The following is a 14,844-nucleotide window of genomic DNA, read 5'->3' as shown; positions in this document are numbered from 1 at the left end:
ACTTCTGTTAGTCTTAAAGGTGCCACAGGACCCTCTGTTACTTTTTACAGATTCAGACTAACACGGCTACCCCCTGATTCTTTTCAACTTAACATCTTTTTTAACCATGCTAACACACAGTGAGCCAGACTGGTTTCCAGCTATGCATTTGTCAGTGTTCAGTGAGGCTGGGGGCCTTGGCATGAGCTGACACCTGGTCTGCCAGCATCACACAGGTTTTCTAGCAGAATATCCTAGGGCAGAACTTGTAGCTGCTGCAACAGCCAACGTGGGAAAGGACATGCTCTATGACTGATGGAGACAGACGGGCCAATCACATGCATAAGAGCTGCCCTCTGGCTCAAATGGGGGATGAAGCTGGGGGCGGACTCTAGAAACTCAATTTATAGATAGGAAAATGTTGATTTCTCTCCTGCTGCGTTATGGGAGGAACCCAGGAGTAGGCAGCCCTGATTGGAAGCAGAAATCAAGGGAGGGGACTAGCAAACTGGGAGTTGGCAGGAAATGTGAGCAAGGAGACAGGGCTGGCAGCGGGGGAGAAATGGAGGATGAGTGTTCCACTGTATCGGACAAGGGCGGGAACCCTGGATCAGAATCCCCCAAGTCTTAGAGATGTTCAGACTGCATCTGGGCCTCTCTCATGCATCTCTGCTCCGTGTGCATTGAGCTGCACAGTATTGCCCCTTCACAGCAGTGACAATTTCATACTCCCACTGTCCTGCTTAATGTCGTCGACTGCTTCTTTTATCTCCCCATTCAGCTGCTGCTCTGGGGCTGAAGTAACCTGCCATGATGATCTCCCCTCCCAGGATGCCCCTCCTGCTGCTGTTGCTCCACATCCCAAGTGCTGCCAAAGCTCAGGTTAATCCAGGTAAGCAAAATGAAGGCCAGGCTGTTGCAATCCCAGTGAAGCAGCTGCCCCAGAGGTTATTTTCATTGGCTGTGCTCCTGCCAACTGGAGGCCAAGGCTCATTAATCTTCTTCCTCCATAACAGATGGGTCACCCCGTTTCCAGGAACTCAAACTTTCCAAATACAGAGAGGATGAAAGTGTCTTTCTGAAACTCTGCATTGACACCTGCCCAGGACGGGGATGGGCTGTGCTGGTTTACAGTGGCTTTGTTAAAACCTGGTGTAACCCTTTAATCTCACAGTACTGCTGCCTCCCGTCATCCCACAGCACTCTGTTCCTGGCCCTAGCGATTATAAGATTATTCTTCCCAGCCAGTCTTACAACCATGGCCCCACTGAGGACAATGGCAAAGCCCGTATTGACTACAGTCGGGTCAGGATTTCAGCCCCTCTTCCACCAGGAGACTTATCAAGTAGCTTTCTAGGGTTTTCTCTCTGGAATGTGAGGAGTGTTTAGTGTTTCTGAAAGGGAGGGACTGACGCCAGTGGCAAGTCAGAGACAGAATCCAGTGTATCTTGGTCCTGACCAGCAACCACTCTGATAAAATAACAATTACACCTAGCTCTGAGTGAGTCAGTATCGTTCACTCAGGGGAAATGGAGGCATAGAGCAGGGCAGTGATTTGCCCAGGGTCACCCAGCAGGCCAGTAGCGGAGCTGGGACTAGAACCCAAGTCTCCTGAGTCCCAAAGCACTGCTCTACCCACTAGACTATGCTGCCTCATGCACCTTTGCTGTGATCCACAGGTATTCCAATGCTGCCTCTGCAACAGTTCAGCAAGGGTACCTTGGTTGTAGCTTGCAAGGGGCCTGCTATTTTAATCCTGTGCTACTCTAGTGCCAAAGCACATCCTCCCTGAACTGCAGCACCCCCTGCAAGCTGTCCTCTGGGCCCTTTCGCAGCTCTGCCAATGCAGAGTCCTGGCTCTCCTAAATAGGGACACTTGTTCCTGTGGGGTGTTTGATCTATGCACGCATGGGGAGGAGGTTGAGCTCACTGAGCATGTTTGACTTGTGATTATCTGTGGTCGCATGCGGAGCCTGGGCCTTTGAGTGGAGGCCTTTCTATGTTTTGTTCCCAATTGGTCCAGTTTTATTTTGAGTTTGATGAGAGCAAGGAAAACTGTACTGGGTATTATTTTTTCTCCTGGTCCTAGGAGCTTTTTTTGGCCATCCCTAGCTGTAGTAAACAAAGACTTGCTTTATAAAATCTCTGACAGATGCCTGGCCCCTATGCAGAGCCAGGGGCTTTTGAAGTCTTTTTTAAAAATTGGTATGACAAGAAAAGAACATCTAAAAGAGATTTCTCCACATGCATTCATGGAAGCAGAATCTCTAGCCCCTTTGGCCATGGTAGAGGAACTGGTACATATCAGGGGGTTACAGTTGGTTTCCTCTGTGACCCAATCAGTTCAAGGCCCAGGCCCATCAGGAAGGAAAAATTTGCTGGGTTTCCCCATGGATTATGCACAACAACATACTTATTCCAAAGGAGTCAATCCTGTTTCATTGGAAGACTTCTATCAGACATACGTTTGGCCTTATCTGGCCTGGACAGTCATTGTACTGGACTGGAGCCAAAGTAACTGAGCGGATCCCAAAGGAACAACCTTACAAGGGATTCCTACAGGCTTTCAGTGTGATCTGCGGTTGTAGCCCTTGGAGCTGTGATCTGCTCTGCTATCACAAGTTAAACAGGTTCAGGTTTGGTCAGTATCTGGAAATGGTTCTAGTGATTCGGTAGATGCTGCTCTGTACCGGACACAGTGCTAGGGGCCAGGTGTGCTGCTGTCTTTTGGATGAGACACGACACTGATGATCTGTAGTCCCCTGTGGCCATCAAAAGTGTTATAGAGATGAGCCTGGGCATTTAGGCCAGGACACAATAATTAGATTATGCCTTGCAAAATTCTCTCTGCCTCTAGAGCTAAGGTCCCCAAACTGTCGGTGCATCCCCTAGGGGGGCACGGATGAATGTCCGGTGGTGCACGGCGGGGCCGGGCCAGCCCCCCCGGGGGGCAGGGAGTGCCACCCAGCCCCTCCCCACTCCCAGCTTTGCTCTAGTTCCCAGCCTGGGGCTGAGGCTGGGGGTGAGGCCGGGCGCAGAACTACCCCAGGCTGCGGGCCTGGCTGCTGGCCCACATGGCAGCCAGCTGCAGTTCTGCTCCCACCCCTGCCCCCAGCCTCGGCCCCTGGCTGTGGCCTGTTTCTGGCCACAGACCTATCCCCAGCTGTGGCCCCAGCCTCTGCCCCTTACCCCAGTCCGCATCCCCTCCCTGCCTCCCTGGAACTGGGGCCCTGCTCTTGGCCTCAGCAGGTTGGGGGGCGGGGCCTGGACAGGGATAAGGGGAGGTGCAACCCTCAAAAGTTTGGGGACTGCTGCTCTATAGAGAACAAATGTTTAATCCTGGGCTGTCAGTCTAGCAGAGAAAGGTAAAACATGAGCCTATGGCTGGAAGCTGAAGCTAGACAAATTCAGCCTGGAAATAAGGTGAAAATCTTTACCAGTGAGAGTAACTAACCATTGGAACAACTCACCAAGGGTCGTGGTGGATTCTCTGTCACTGAAAATGTTTAAATCAAGATTGGGTGTTTTTCTAAAGCTCTGCTCTAGGAATTGCTTTGAGGAATTTCTCTGGCCTGTGCTGTATGGGAGATCAGACTGGATGATTACACAGGCCCCTTCTGGCCTTGGAATTGATGAATTTTCACTTCCTTTCTAAAGTGGTCTGTCATGTGGCATTGCTGTGCGCTATAAACCAGCTGCTTCCTCCCACCCCAGTGGTGGCTGTATTTCAGTGGTGAGTAACGAATTCTGCAAAGTGTTTGTGTTGGGATTGTTTGGATTGCAGTGCCTTACAGTATAGAAATACAGTGTATCAAGGTGAAACAGCCCTGGGTCAGACTGAATCACAGTCCATGACTTCCATTTCCATTGAAGCTCATGGGGATTCACTGGTGCAAAACCAATGTGAGAGGAGAGCCAGTCCATGTGTCTTCCCTGCTGGTGCAGGCTGGAACTCAGCTGACCCATGGGCCGTTGCTGGGACAGCGTAGTGTAGGGGCAAAGGGCATTAGATTCTAATTTTCAAATACAGCAAAAATAAGTGAATTATGGACTTTAACCCATGAAAGATTTTAAGGTTTATCTTAAGTGTCAGCACAGGAGAGTAAGGCCGTCCCACGTCCTCTCCTTCTCCCGCCCCCATATCCAGCTCCTCACTCCAAAGTCCCCTCCCAAACGTGGGGTCTGTGATGTTGCACTCCATAAGTTTTATGGAAATATGTTTATAAGTGTGAATATGATATAACTGGAATATGCTTCATGCAAAAGGTCTCTTGTAAGGTATCATTACAAAGCTTTTAATCTACTGAGTGTGTTCATCCTATTTGTATGAATGTATCCTTCTTGTATCTAAAACTAGAAATATGAAGTATTACTCTGAGGTCCTATTGTAATTATGCAGAGTGTGGGCCATTAGTGGTGGCTTGGAATCTTGATGGCTCCCATTAACTAGGACGATTGGTTATAAATGGCTCTGTTTACTTGTAAGCCTTCCTGTGTTCCTATGAGTCAGGCCAGAAAGAATGGAGGCTTGGGGTCTTACAGGACATGTGACCATGTCACCTGGTACCGGAATCCATCTTAAACCTGGTGCTTTTCCATTTAGAAGGAGGGGTGGGGACCCAGAGAGACAAAAGATTCCAGCCTTGTGCCAAAGCTATAAAAGAGGGTGGAACAGAACAAAGGAGGCTGCCAGTCATGGGAAATCCCCTAGTTACCACCCGAGCTGGAACTAACAAGAACTGTACCAGGGAAAGGATTGGGTCCAGACTAAGAAGGAGTCTAGTCTGTGAAAGAAGCTTATTGGACCATCTCTGAGGGTGAGATTTACCTGTATTCAGTTTCTTAAATGTATTAGGCTTAGACTTGCATGTTTTGTTTTATTTTGCTTGGTAACTTACTTTGTTCTGTCTGTTATTACTTGAAACCACTTAAATCCTACTTTTTATACTTAATAGAACATAAGACCAGCCATACTGGGTCAGACCAAAGGTCCATCTAGCCCAGTATCCTGTCTTCCAACAGCGGCCAATACTAGGTGCCCCAGAGGGAATTAACAAAACAGGTAATCATCAAGTGATCCATCCCCTGTTGCTCATTCCCAGCTTCTGGCAAACAGAGGCTAGGGACACCATCCCCCCGCCCATCCCGATTATCCTCTAGCCACTGAACTTATCTAGTTCTTTTTTGAACCCTGTTATAGTCTTGACCTTCACAACATCCTGACAAGTAGTTCCACAGGTTGTGTTGTGTGAAAAAATACTTCCTTTCATTTGTTTTAAACCTGCTGCCTATTAATTTCATTTGGTGACCCCTAGTTCATTTGGTGACCCCATAAATAGATTACAGTGCTGTATTATTATAAAGGACCTGATCCTGAGCTGTAACCTTCCAGCTGTATACAGGCTGTCTCTTGGGGAACAGCTTACCTGGTAATCACTGAGAGTGTCCAGTGACAGGGTCTGGATGCTACCAGGAACACTGTTCAAAGGGATTTTGGGGACTGAGGTGCACCTAATGTTAACCTGCGAAGCAAAATAGGACTGGTGGAGTCCTGAGTAGAGTGTTTGAGTAGTTGAAAGGCTGGCGGTGTACAAGAGCTGACAAAAAGCTATCACAGGATGAACTCTCTCACACTGGAGACAAGGGACCTATAGTCCTGGGCGCCCGAGAAAGTGTCACATGATGATATTCCTGATTGAAGAGAAGCAGGCATACTTTACGGTCAACAACTATCCAACCTCCATGCCCTGAGATCAAGATATCTCTGATCCACATGTAGGATTTCCCCCTTGTTTTGTGATATCAGGGATTGGGAAACAAAGGTAAGGTCCACCTCTTCCGGGCCCACTCCAGAAAGAGAGATAGCAGCTAGGTTACCTGGTTACCAACTTGCCATCTCGCCTTCCGGAGCAGGGTCTAAGGAGTTCTGTACTTCTTTTTTTAGGACTTGAGCACTGACATTCACATATGTACACACGAGTGTGTATCTTCTACTACAGTGCCTTACTTTAATAGATGGTCTTGGATTTACATTTAGATTAATTTATTAGCAACTAACAATGTAATATACTGATTTCTCACATAATTGGTATTTTCATGTACACAAGTGGTCTAAAATTCAGGTGAAATATTGGTAAATATCCAATAATAGCTTTTGTAAAACCTGTTTAAAAATGGTAAAAAACAAAAACTAAGGGCCTTTGTTGGTACAGCAGTGTGTGCTGAGATTGTCCACTAAAGTATTCTGTAGATCAGGTAGATGTATGACCGAAAGAGAAACACAAGTGTGATGCACTAGTTCCATAGTCTGATGGCTTCCTGGCAGAGCTGGTAGGATCTTACCCCACCCTGCCTGTTGATGTAGAACAGTGGTTCTCAAACTTTTGTACTGGTGACCCCTTTCACCTAGCAAGCCTCTGAGTGATTATAAATGCTGGAGGCAAAGCGGGGTTTGGGGTGGAGGCTGACAGCTCATGGACCCCCCCCTGTAAAAACCTCGTGACCCCAAGGGGTCCCAACTCCCAGTTTGAGAACCCCTGAGGAAGAACATGGTGGTCATATTGTCCTCCATTACCTGGACTAATCACCATGTGATGTACTGAAGAAAGGACTCGCAAGCCATGCATCCAGCTCAGCACTCCAAGAAATTGATATACATTCTTGCCTCTCTGGGTCCAGAGAGAGGCAAGAAACTATATCAGTCTCTTGGAAAGGTTTCTCATGTGTGCTCCCCATACCCTAAGCAAAGTGTCTACAGCTATAAACCTGGATCAGAGGGGAGGCTGGGAGGAGATCCCAATACAGGCATTCACAGAGTTCTTCCAGGACAGACTGTACTACAATACTTGGGATTGGGGTGGGGTAACACATAGAAGAGCATATCCAAGTGATGCCTGGAAGGGCATACGCTAGCCTGAACCAGCCCTGAATGCAGTGGAAGTGAAGTCTGGCACATGGCATCATAAAAGGTACAGGAGGTCACGTGTCCCAACATGGCAAGGCACATTCTTATTTATGTGGGTTTGACTCTAGCTGTAGGATAAGGGATGACAGGTTCTTGACTCTGTCCTGGAGAAGATAAGCCACTGATTTGGTGGGAGTCTAGAATTGGCCCATATAACTTCATATTTTAGAGAGGAGTCAAGCTGGATTTCTGCATGTTGACTCTCAGTACTACCTAAGTTGTGGAACAGACAGGGAATCAGGTGGATGGATTACGAGCCCTGTTGAGGGAGATCTTCTTCATATCAGACAGCTGTTGAGCTATGGGTATATGAAAATGTTCTGTCTTTCTTAGGTATGGTGCTACTACTATTGCAAGCACCTTGGTAAATACCTTCAGTGAAGTCTGGAGTCCAAAAGGTGGAATGTAGTATTGTGTGTGGTCATACCCCACCATTAACTGTAGGTACTTCCTTCAAACGGGATACCTACTGTCGCCTACAACTCACAGGGGATGCCTCCTGAAAGCAGGAGTAATGCCACATCATGATCATTGCCACTGATCTGGTAGCAGTGTCTGCTGCATCCAGAGCTGCTTGTAGGCTCACCTTAGCCACAAGATCATCTTCTGAGACTCTTCCCAAATTCTCCCCCTCAGGTCTGAGGGAGTGTGTCACAAAGGCCTGTATTCTTTCATAATTCCTAAAGTCACAGCAATAAAATCACATTGCTTTATTAATTAACCCAGAGTAAGTGATTAATACCTGGGGGAGCAAACAGCTGTGCATATCTCTCTATCAGTGTTATAGAGGGCGGACAATTTATGAGTTTACCCTCTATAAGCTTTATACAGAGTAAAACAGATTTATTTGGGGTTTGGAGCCCATTGGGAACTGGGTGTCTGGGTGCTGGAGATAGGTGACTTGCTGAGCAGGTTTTGGTTAAAGTCTGCAGCTTTGGGGGCGTGGACCAGACCTGGGTCTGTGTTGCAGCAGACTAGCATGTGTGGCTCAACAAGGCAGGGTTCTGGAGTCCCAAACTGCAGTGGAAAACAGGCTCAGAGGTAATTCCAACACATCAGGTGACAGTCCCCAGGGCGTCTTTGTGACTGAACCCGTCACAGGGTCCATCCCCAAGGCCATGTTCCCCCCTTTTTCTTCTCCCTAGCTGAACGTCCTTCATGGCAGATGGGGGAAGGAAGAGAAGTTGGAGCTTCTGCCTCTAAGCAGGGTGCCAGGGCTCAGTCCCTCCTCTGCAGCGGGCCCAGCCCTCTTCCTACCTGGCAGGGACCCCTGCTTTTTACTCAGAGCCATGGGGAGTGGGGGAAGGCAGGAAAGAAGAGAGCTGAGCTGATTTCAGAGAGCAGCCTCATGGCTACCTAGTGGAGGCACAGTGACCCCCTGCTCAGGAGGCTGCAGCTGCCTGCCCCCTGGCCTACTGAGTGAGATATTCTGGACTAAGGCAATGGCCATATCCAGCGCTATAGCTAGGGTTGCCAACTTTCTACTCGCACAAGACCGAACACCCTTGCCCCGCCCCTTCTCTGAGGCCCCGCCCCCACTCGCTCCATCTCCTCTCCCTCCATCGCTCGCTCTCCCTCACCCTCACTCACTTTCAGCAGGCTGGGGCACGGGGTTGGGGTGTGTGTGTGTGGGGGGGTATGGGCTCTGGGCTGGGGGTATGTGCTCCAGGTGGGGCCAGAAATGCGGGGTTCAGGGTGCAGGAGAGGGCTCCGGGCTGGGGCTGAGGGGTTCGGAGTGCGGGAGGAGGTATGGGCTCTGGCTGGAGGTGCGGGCTCCGGGTGGGGCCAGAAATGAGGAGTTCAGGGTGCGGGAGAGGGCTCCGGACTGCAGCAGGGGGTTGGGGTGTGGGGGTGTGTGAGGGCTCCAGCTGGGGGTGCAGACTCTGGAGTAGGGCTGGGGATGATGGGTTTGGGGTGCAGGAGGAGGCTCTGGGCTGGGGCTGAGGGGTTTGGAGTGCGGGAGGGGATGCGGCCTACGGCTAGTGGCCAATGCCAGGTGCCCCAGAGGGAATGAACAGAACAGGTAATCATCAAGTGATCTATCCTCTGTCATCCAGTCCCAGCTTCTGGCAGTCTTGGCCGGCCAAGCCAGGCAAAAGGAGAGAGATGGGAAAGAGAAGAAATAAGGTAGGGAAGGAAAAGGGCACAATGGAGCAGGGAGGAGAGAAAGTCTCACATCCCAGCTGGTGGTTGGGATTCAGCTGGAGCTGGTAGGGGTGGTGATGTCATCTGGGTCCCTCTCTCTGGCCCGGTCCAGTCAGGACACCTGTCTGGATCAGGATGACAAAGGTCTGGGGCCCAGGAGATGGTGGGGGTGGCAGCAATGATGGTGAAACTTGCTCCAGTAGCCAGTTTGTCTCCCCAAAGTCTCTTTGTAAGGACCCCAAAGGCAGTGGTGGATGGAACAGCCCATCCCTTCGTTATTTCAGCCGCCAATTAAGCCTAATATTCAACACACCAACTTTGGTTAGTTACTTTCCAGCACCACATTTTTCTTGTTTACCAGGCATGATCTTAACACAGTCCTTGAGCTGGGCTAGGAGGCCTTTCTGTTTGGACTCAGTCACGCTGTCTCCCCTTCACACCTTTTCTATCAACATTTGTTGTTCTAGTTCATAAGCTATCACAATAACCTTACACTCACTTTAGGGTTGCAAACTTTGATTGGTCTTATTCCTGGAGGTTTCACTGTATGACATAATCTTCAATTAAAGATTAATTTTTAATTCCCGGAGACACCAGGACAATCCTGGAGGGTTGGCAACTGTAACTCACTCTCTACTGGTGAGCTCACAGTGAGGGTAAATATGTAGGCCCAATTATCACAACAGCCCTCTGCTCAAAAGGGGAAACCAAAAGTTTGGCTGCGTAAGGAACGGGAGGGATAATAATACAGAAAATACTCTAATGCTTTGATATCGCTCAGTGGTGCAGCTTCCTCTGGATACTGTGTGCAGTACTGGGCACTCTGTCTCCAAAACAATATAGCAGCATCAGAGGGAACTCTGTGGTGGATGAGGAAAATGATTCAGGGCCTGGAAAACTTTTCCTGGGAAGAGAGTTTTAAAGGAAAGCGTGTTTCCCTTGGAGAAGAGAGGTAGAAGAGACCAAGAGCTTAGCAAAGTTCAAAAAAAGGATTGGCCACTTAGATAGATGACGAGAACATCAGAGTTAGAACTGGAACATCAGAGTTAGAACTGCTGACCTGCCAAGAGTTTTGAAAGGGATTTAAATCATCATACTTTGGGGCTGGGGGTGCAGCCTCTGGGATAGGGCTGGGGATGAGGGGTTTGGGGTGCAGGAGGAGGCTCGGGGCTGGGGATGAGGGTTTTGGAGTGCGGGAGGGGATGTGGGCTACGGCTAGGGGTGTGGACTCTGGGGTGAGGCTGGGGATGAGGGGTTTGGGGTGAAGGAAGGGGCCTGGGGCAGAGGGTTGGGGTGTTGTGGGGAGCGTGGGCTCCGGGGGGGAGTTTGGGTGTGGGAGGGAACTCTGGGCTGGGGCAGGGGGTTGGGGTGCAGGAGGGGGTTTGGGGTGCGGGGTCCCGGCGGCTCTTACTGCTGCCCCCGGGAAGCGGCCGCCATGTCCCTGCAGCCCCTAGGCACAGGAGCAGCCAGGTATGTTCAGCGCGCTGCCCTTGTGCTTGCAGGGGCCACCCCCATAGTTCCCATTGGTCATGGTTCCTGGCCAATGGGAGTTGCGGAGCCGGCCCTCGGGGTGGGGACAGTGTGCAGAGCCTTCCTGGCCGCCCATGCATCTAGGGGCTGCAGGTACCTGGTGGCCGCTTCCAGGCGCCATCCGGAGCTAGGGCAGGTAGGGAGCCTTCCTTAGTCCCAGGCCCCCACTGCACCTCCGACCGGACTTTTAATGGCCTGGTTGACAGTGCCGACCAGAGCTGCCAAGATCCCTGCTCGGGCATTCCTGGGCATGGCTGGACAGAGCTTGGCTGAACTGGGAGCAGAGACCGAGATGCCATGGGGGTCTACTGGGGACTCCGCTCTTGCTATTGATTTGACATGGCAGACTCTTTCTCAGATACAGCGGTGATGGGCTGTAGGATAATGCCCCCAAGACAGAATGCTACAAAGCCTTCCTATGTGTCTATAACAGACTGATATCCAGCCCCCGGAGGCCAGCTTCATTGTCTGTCTGTCTCTGCCTTTCCAAGGCCCCCAGTCCCCCCATATCAGTGGGTCTCCAGCCCAATTCCACAAGCTGCAGCTGACACCTGCTCACTGCTGGGGCTGTAAGCCATTAGCAGTCCTGCCTCCTGCTGCGTGTAGCCCAGCCCAGTAGCCTGGCAGGGTTCCCATGGGTTTTTTTCACCAGCTAAACTAAAGCCAAACCTCTTTCTGTGCCCTGTGTGGCTGCTTTGCATCAGATGCCACATAACCAGGAGAAGGCGCAAGCACCCCAAAGAGGAGAACTACCGTTCAGAGGGAGCTGCCTGGAGCCAGGAGCAGGCCAGGCAAGGAAGGAAGGGAGGATCAGTAAGATAAAGTTGTGCACCAGGGAGGAGAGATCAAAAGCTCAGATCCCAAGTGGGGTGACCTTCTAGCACCCCCATGTACCACACTCACACTAGTTTGTCTTGTCTTAAAACTGAACAAAGACTACTGCTGCCCAAGGAGGCTGTGGGGCTAGTTGCGGAGCAGAGGTGCTCACAGAATGGTCTTTCTTTGAAGGCATCGTCCCCAGTACAAGGCTGTCTGAGATCCCTGCTGCACAGAGGTGCCCTCTGCTACTGGTGCCATGCAGAACAGAATTTGGCTTAGTTTGCCAAATAACCCTCTTCTAAACCTTTCTTCCCGCATAGGACACTATCAGGGACCCTCTGTTGGACACAGGACACATACACAGTGCTGCTAGGTCAGTCCATTTATCAGAAGTCTTGCCATTTTTGGTGTTTTTCTTCAAGACCCCAGCTCCTGGACTCAGGGCATTCAGTGAGAATCTCAGTTTTCGTTAGAAAAATTAAGTTTCTAGCCCTTGTGGTTGTGGTAGGGTTGCCAACTTTCTAATCACACAAAACTGAACACCCTAGCCCTTCCCCAAGGCCCTGCCCGGCCCCTTCCCCGAGGCCCTCCCCCCGCTCACTACATTCCCCCTCCCTTGGTGGTTTGCTCTCCCACACTCTCACTCACTTTCACTGGGCTGGGGCAGGGGATTGGGGTGCAGGAGGGGGCAAGGGCTCTAACTGGGGGCGCAGGCTCTGGGTTAGGACCACAAATGAGGGGTTCAGTGTGCGGGAGGGGCCTCCAGGCTGGGGCAGGGAGTTGGGATGCGGGAGGGGGTGAGGGCTCCAGCTGGGGGTGTGGGCTCTGGGGTGGGGCCGGGGATGAGGGGTTTGGGTTTGGTCCGGCCAATGGGAGTGCGGAGCCAGTGCTCAGGGTGGGGACAGAGCACGGAGCCCTGTGGCCCCCCTGCCTAGAAGCCGGACCTGCTGCTGGTTGCTTCCGGAGCGCAGCACGTAGCCAGGACAGGACCCACAGCACCGCCGACCGGACTTTTAAACAGTAGAAAACTGGACACCTGGCAACCCTAGGCTGTGGGGAAAAGGTGAAAATCAAGATCCGAGTGTTAGTTAAAGGCTCCAAGACCGGAAGGCAAAGAGAGACCCCAACATTCATTCTTATGTTTTAAAATCTCATGACTTTTTTGAAGGATTTTTGAATACCTGTGGTTGGCAAGGCTGCAGAAGAACACCTGGTTGTCTCCTTTTGGAATGCAGGGCACGTATAACCCAGATACCATCACCTGGCTCTTCTCTGCAAAGCCCACAATGCTTTGCTTTGAATGCACTAGCTAAAATCAGCAAAAAACTGGTGCAGCTGCTTCTGGGCCTCTCAGTGTTTTCCCTCCTCTGGAGAGGTCCCAGGATTGTAAATGGTCCCTTAGCTCCTGGTGGAGCACTGCATGCTGGAATTTGTAGTCCTGCAGGCCCCAGATGAGATTAGCTGCTCACTGCGTGGTAGGAGTCTGTGGGCCACTTTAGCCCATTTGCTGCATCCTTGCCTCTGGCTTTGGCCTGCCTGTGTGTTTACTTGGAGGAAGTTTATGGATGGAGCTTAGTGGGCTGGAGCCAGTGGTGAGACAGTAAACAGCAGGGAACAAGCCGCTCTTTCAAGAGCTGGTTTGGCAGCTAGGCGTGACAAATAGCTCTTGGGAAACTGTGTTGTAGCTGCTGCTACACATGGGCTATAGCGAGTGCCAAGCCACAGCCATGGCTGCCGGCACCGGGTACTTTTCCATTCCCAGACTGGCGGTGAATCAGCCTGTGGAAGGAAGCGAGAGGAAACCAATCTGCTGCTTCGTGGGAAGCCTAAAGGTGGTGCCTGCTGCAGGTTTATGGTGATTTGAACTGAATGCTATGGTGGGAGGGGGTGCGAGAGGCTGCTTGCTTGGCCTGGTTTTATCCTGTGTTTCTTTAGGGCAGGTGGGAAAGAAACACAGAGTTTGTTAAAGCAAAAGGAACAAGTTGCCTTTTCCAAGTGAATTTCTCCCTAGTAAAACGTGCTGGAGCAAGAGGCGCAGAGGCTGAAACCACCTGTGTATCCATGACAGGAGCAGCACCAGGTTGGCCTGTGCTCTCTCTCACTCACACACACTACACCTCAAGGAGTGACTGGTACTTCCAGGGGCGGCTCTATGTATTTTGCCGCCCCAAGCACGGCAGTGAGGCAGCCTTCGGCGGCATGCCTGCGGGAGGTCCGCCGGTCCCGCGCCTTCAGCGTACCCGCTGCCGAATTGCCGCCGAAGCCTCACGACGACTGGCAGGCCGCCCCCCGCGGCTTGCCGCCCCAGGCACGTGCTTGGTGCGCTGGTGCCTGGAGCCGCCCCGGGTACTTCCTGGCCAGTTCAGTAATTGTCTTCTTTCCTGATAGTGCTGGCTGCAATGGTGTGCTTGTGGATGCCTGTCCCACTAGGAATGGGAATTAGACCCTGCCCCCTCTGTTTATTTCACACTAGCCACTGAATGGCCATCTGATGGGAGTGGCCTTTGTCATGGGCCTGGGCTTGATTCAGATCAAGGGTCTAGAAGTGTATAGCTTTTAATGCCATAAAGGAGCATTGTGATCCTCTAGTCCAGTGGTTCCCAAACTGGGGTTCATGAAATGTTACAGGGGGTTCTCGGGAAAAAATTCCCTAATGGCGGACAGAGCTGTCCCTAGGGACCCCAGGCAGCACAGGGCCAGCAGCCCCTGGACTTCCAAGAGCTAAGCAGATCAAAGCAAGCATATCTATCACACTGAGGAGATTTAAACTTCAAGACTCCTATAAGAAATGGAATGGGAGGTAGATATTTTTTTGCTGTTTTTAAAATTAAATAGGCAGCTAGTATTGTTTTTAAAATTATTATGAAGGACAAGTTTAAGCTTTGTTGTAACGTGCATTGTTTGTAGGGTGACTAGATGTCCCGATTTTATAGGAACAGTCCCAATTTTTGGGTCTTTTTCTTATATAGGCTCCTATTACCCCCCACCCCTGTCCCGATTTTTCACATTTGCTGTCTGGTCACCCTTAGGGTTACCATATTTCAGCAAGCAAAAAAGAGGACGGGAGGAGCCCCGCCCTAGCCCCGCCCCTGTCCTGCCCTACCCCCGCCCCTGCCCCTTCCACTCCCTCCCACTTCCCGCCCCCGTCAGAACCCCCAACCCTCCCCCCGCTCCTTGTCCCCTGACTGCCCCCGCCTGGGACCCCTGCCCCTAACTGCCCCCCAGGACTCCACCCCCAACCTAAGCCTCCCTGCCTCTTGTCCCCTGACTGCCCCCTCCTGAGACCCTCCCCCCATCCTAACTGGCCCCCTAGGATCCTACCCCCTACCTGTACCCTGACTGCCCCAACCCTTATCCACACCCCCACCCCCAGACAGACCCCTGGGACTCCCACGCCCCATCCAACC

The 14,844-nt window shown here is 51.3% G+C and overlaps 1 protein-coding gene across 1 annotated transcript in view; it reads left to right on the top strand.

Moving 5' to 3' along the window:
• DDR2 (discoidin domain receptor tyrosine kinase 2) overlaps nt 1–14,844 on the top strand; it is a 115,841-nt gene that overhangs the window by 42,977 nt on the left and 58,020 nt on the right. The window contains exon 2 of the mRNA XM_026656159.2: nt 761–871. Coding sequence (XP_026511944.1) covers nt 790–871 — 82 coding nt within the window. The 5' untranslated portion in view covers nt 761–789. The remainder of the gene's footprint in view (nt 1–760; nt 872–14,844) is intronic.

This window comes from Terrapene carolina, unplaced genomic scaffold (assembly GCF_002925995.2).
Source record: "Terrapene carolina triunguis isolate 2854851 unplaced genomic scaffold, T_m_triunguis-2.0 Scaffold212, whole genome shotgun sequence".
Lineage (NCBI taxonomy): Eukaryota > Metazoa > Chordata > Testudines > Emydidae > Terrapene > Terrapene triunguis.
Note: the sequence above shows the minus strand (reverse complement) of the source record. Positions and strands in the feature narration are given on the sequence as shown.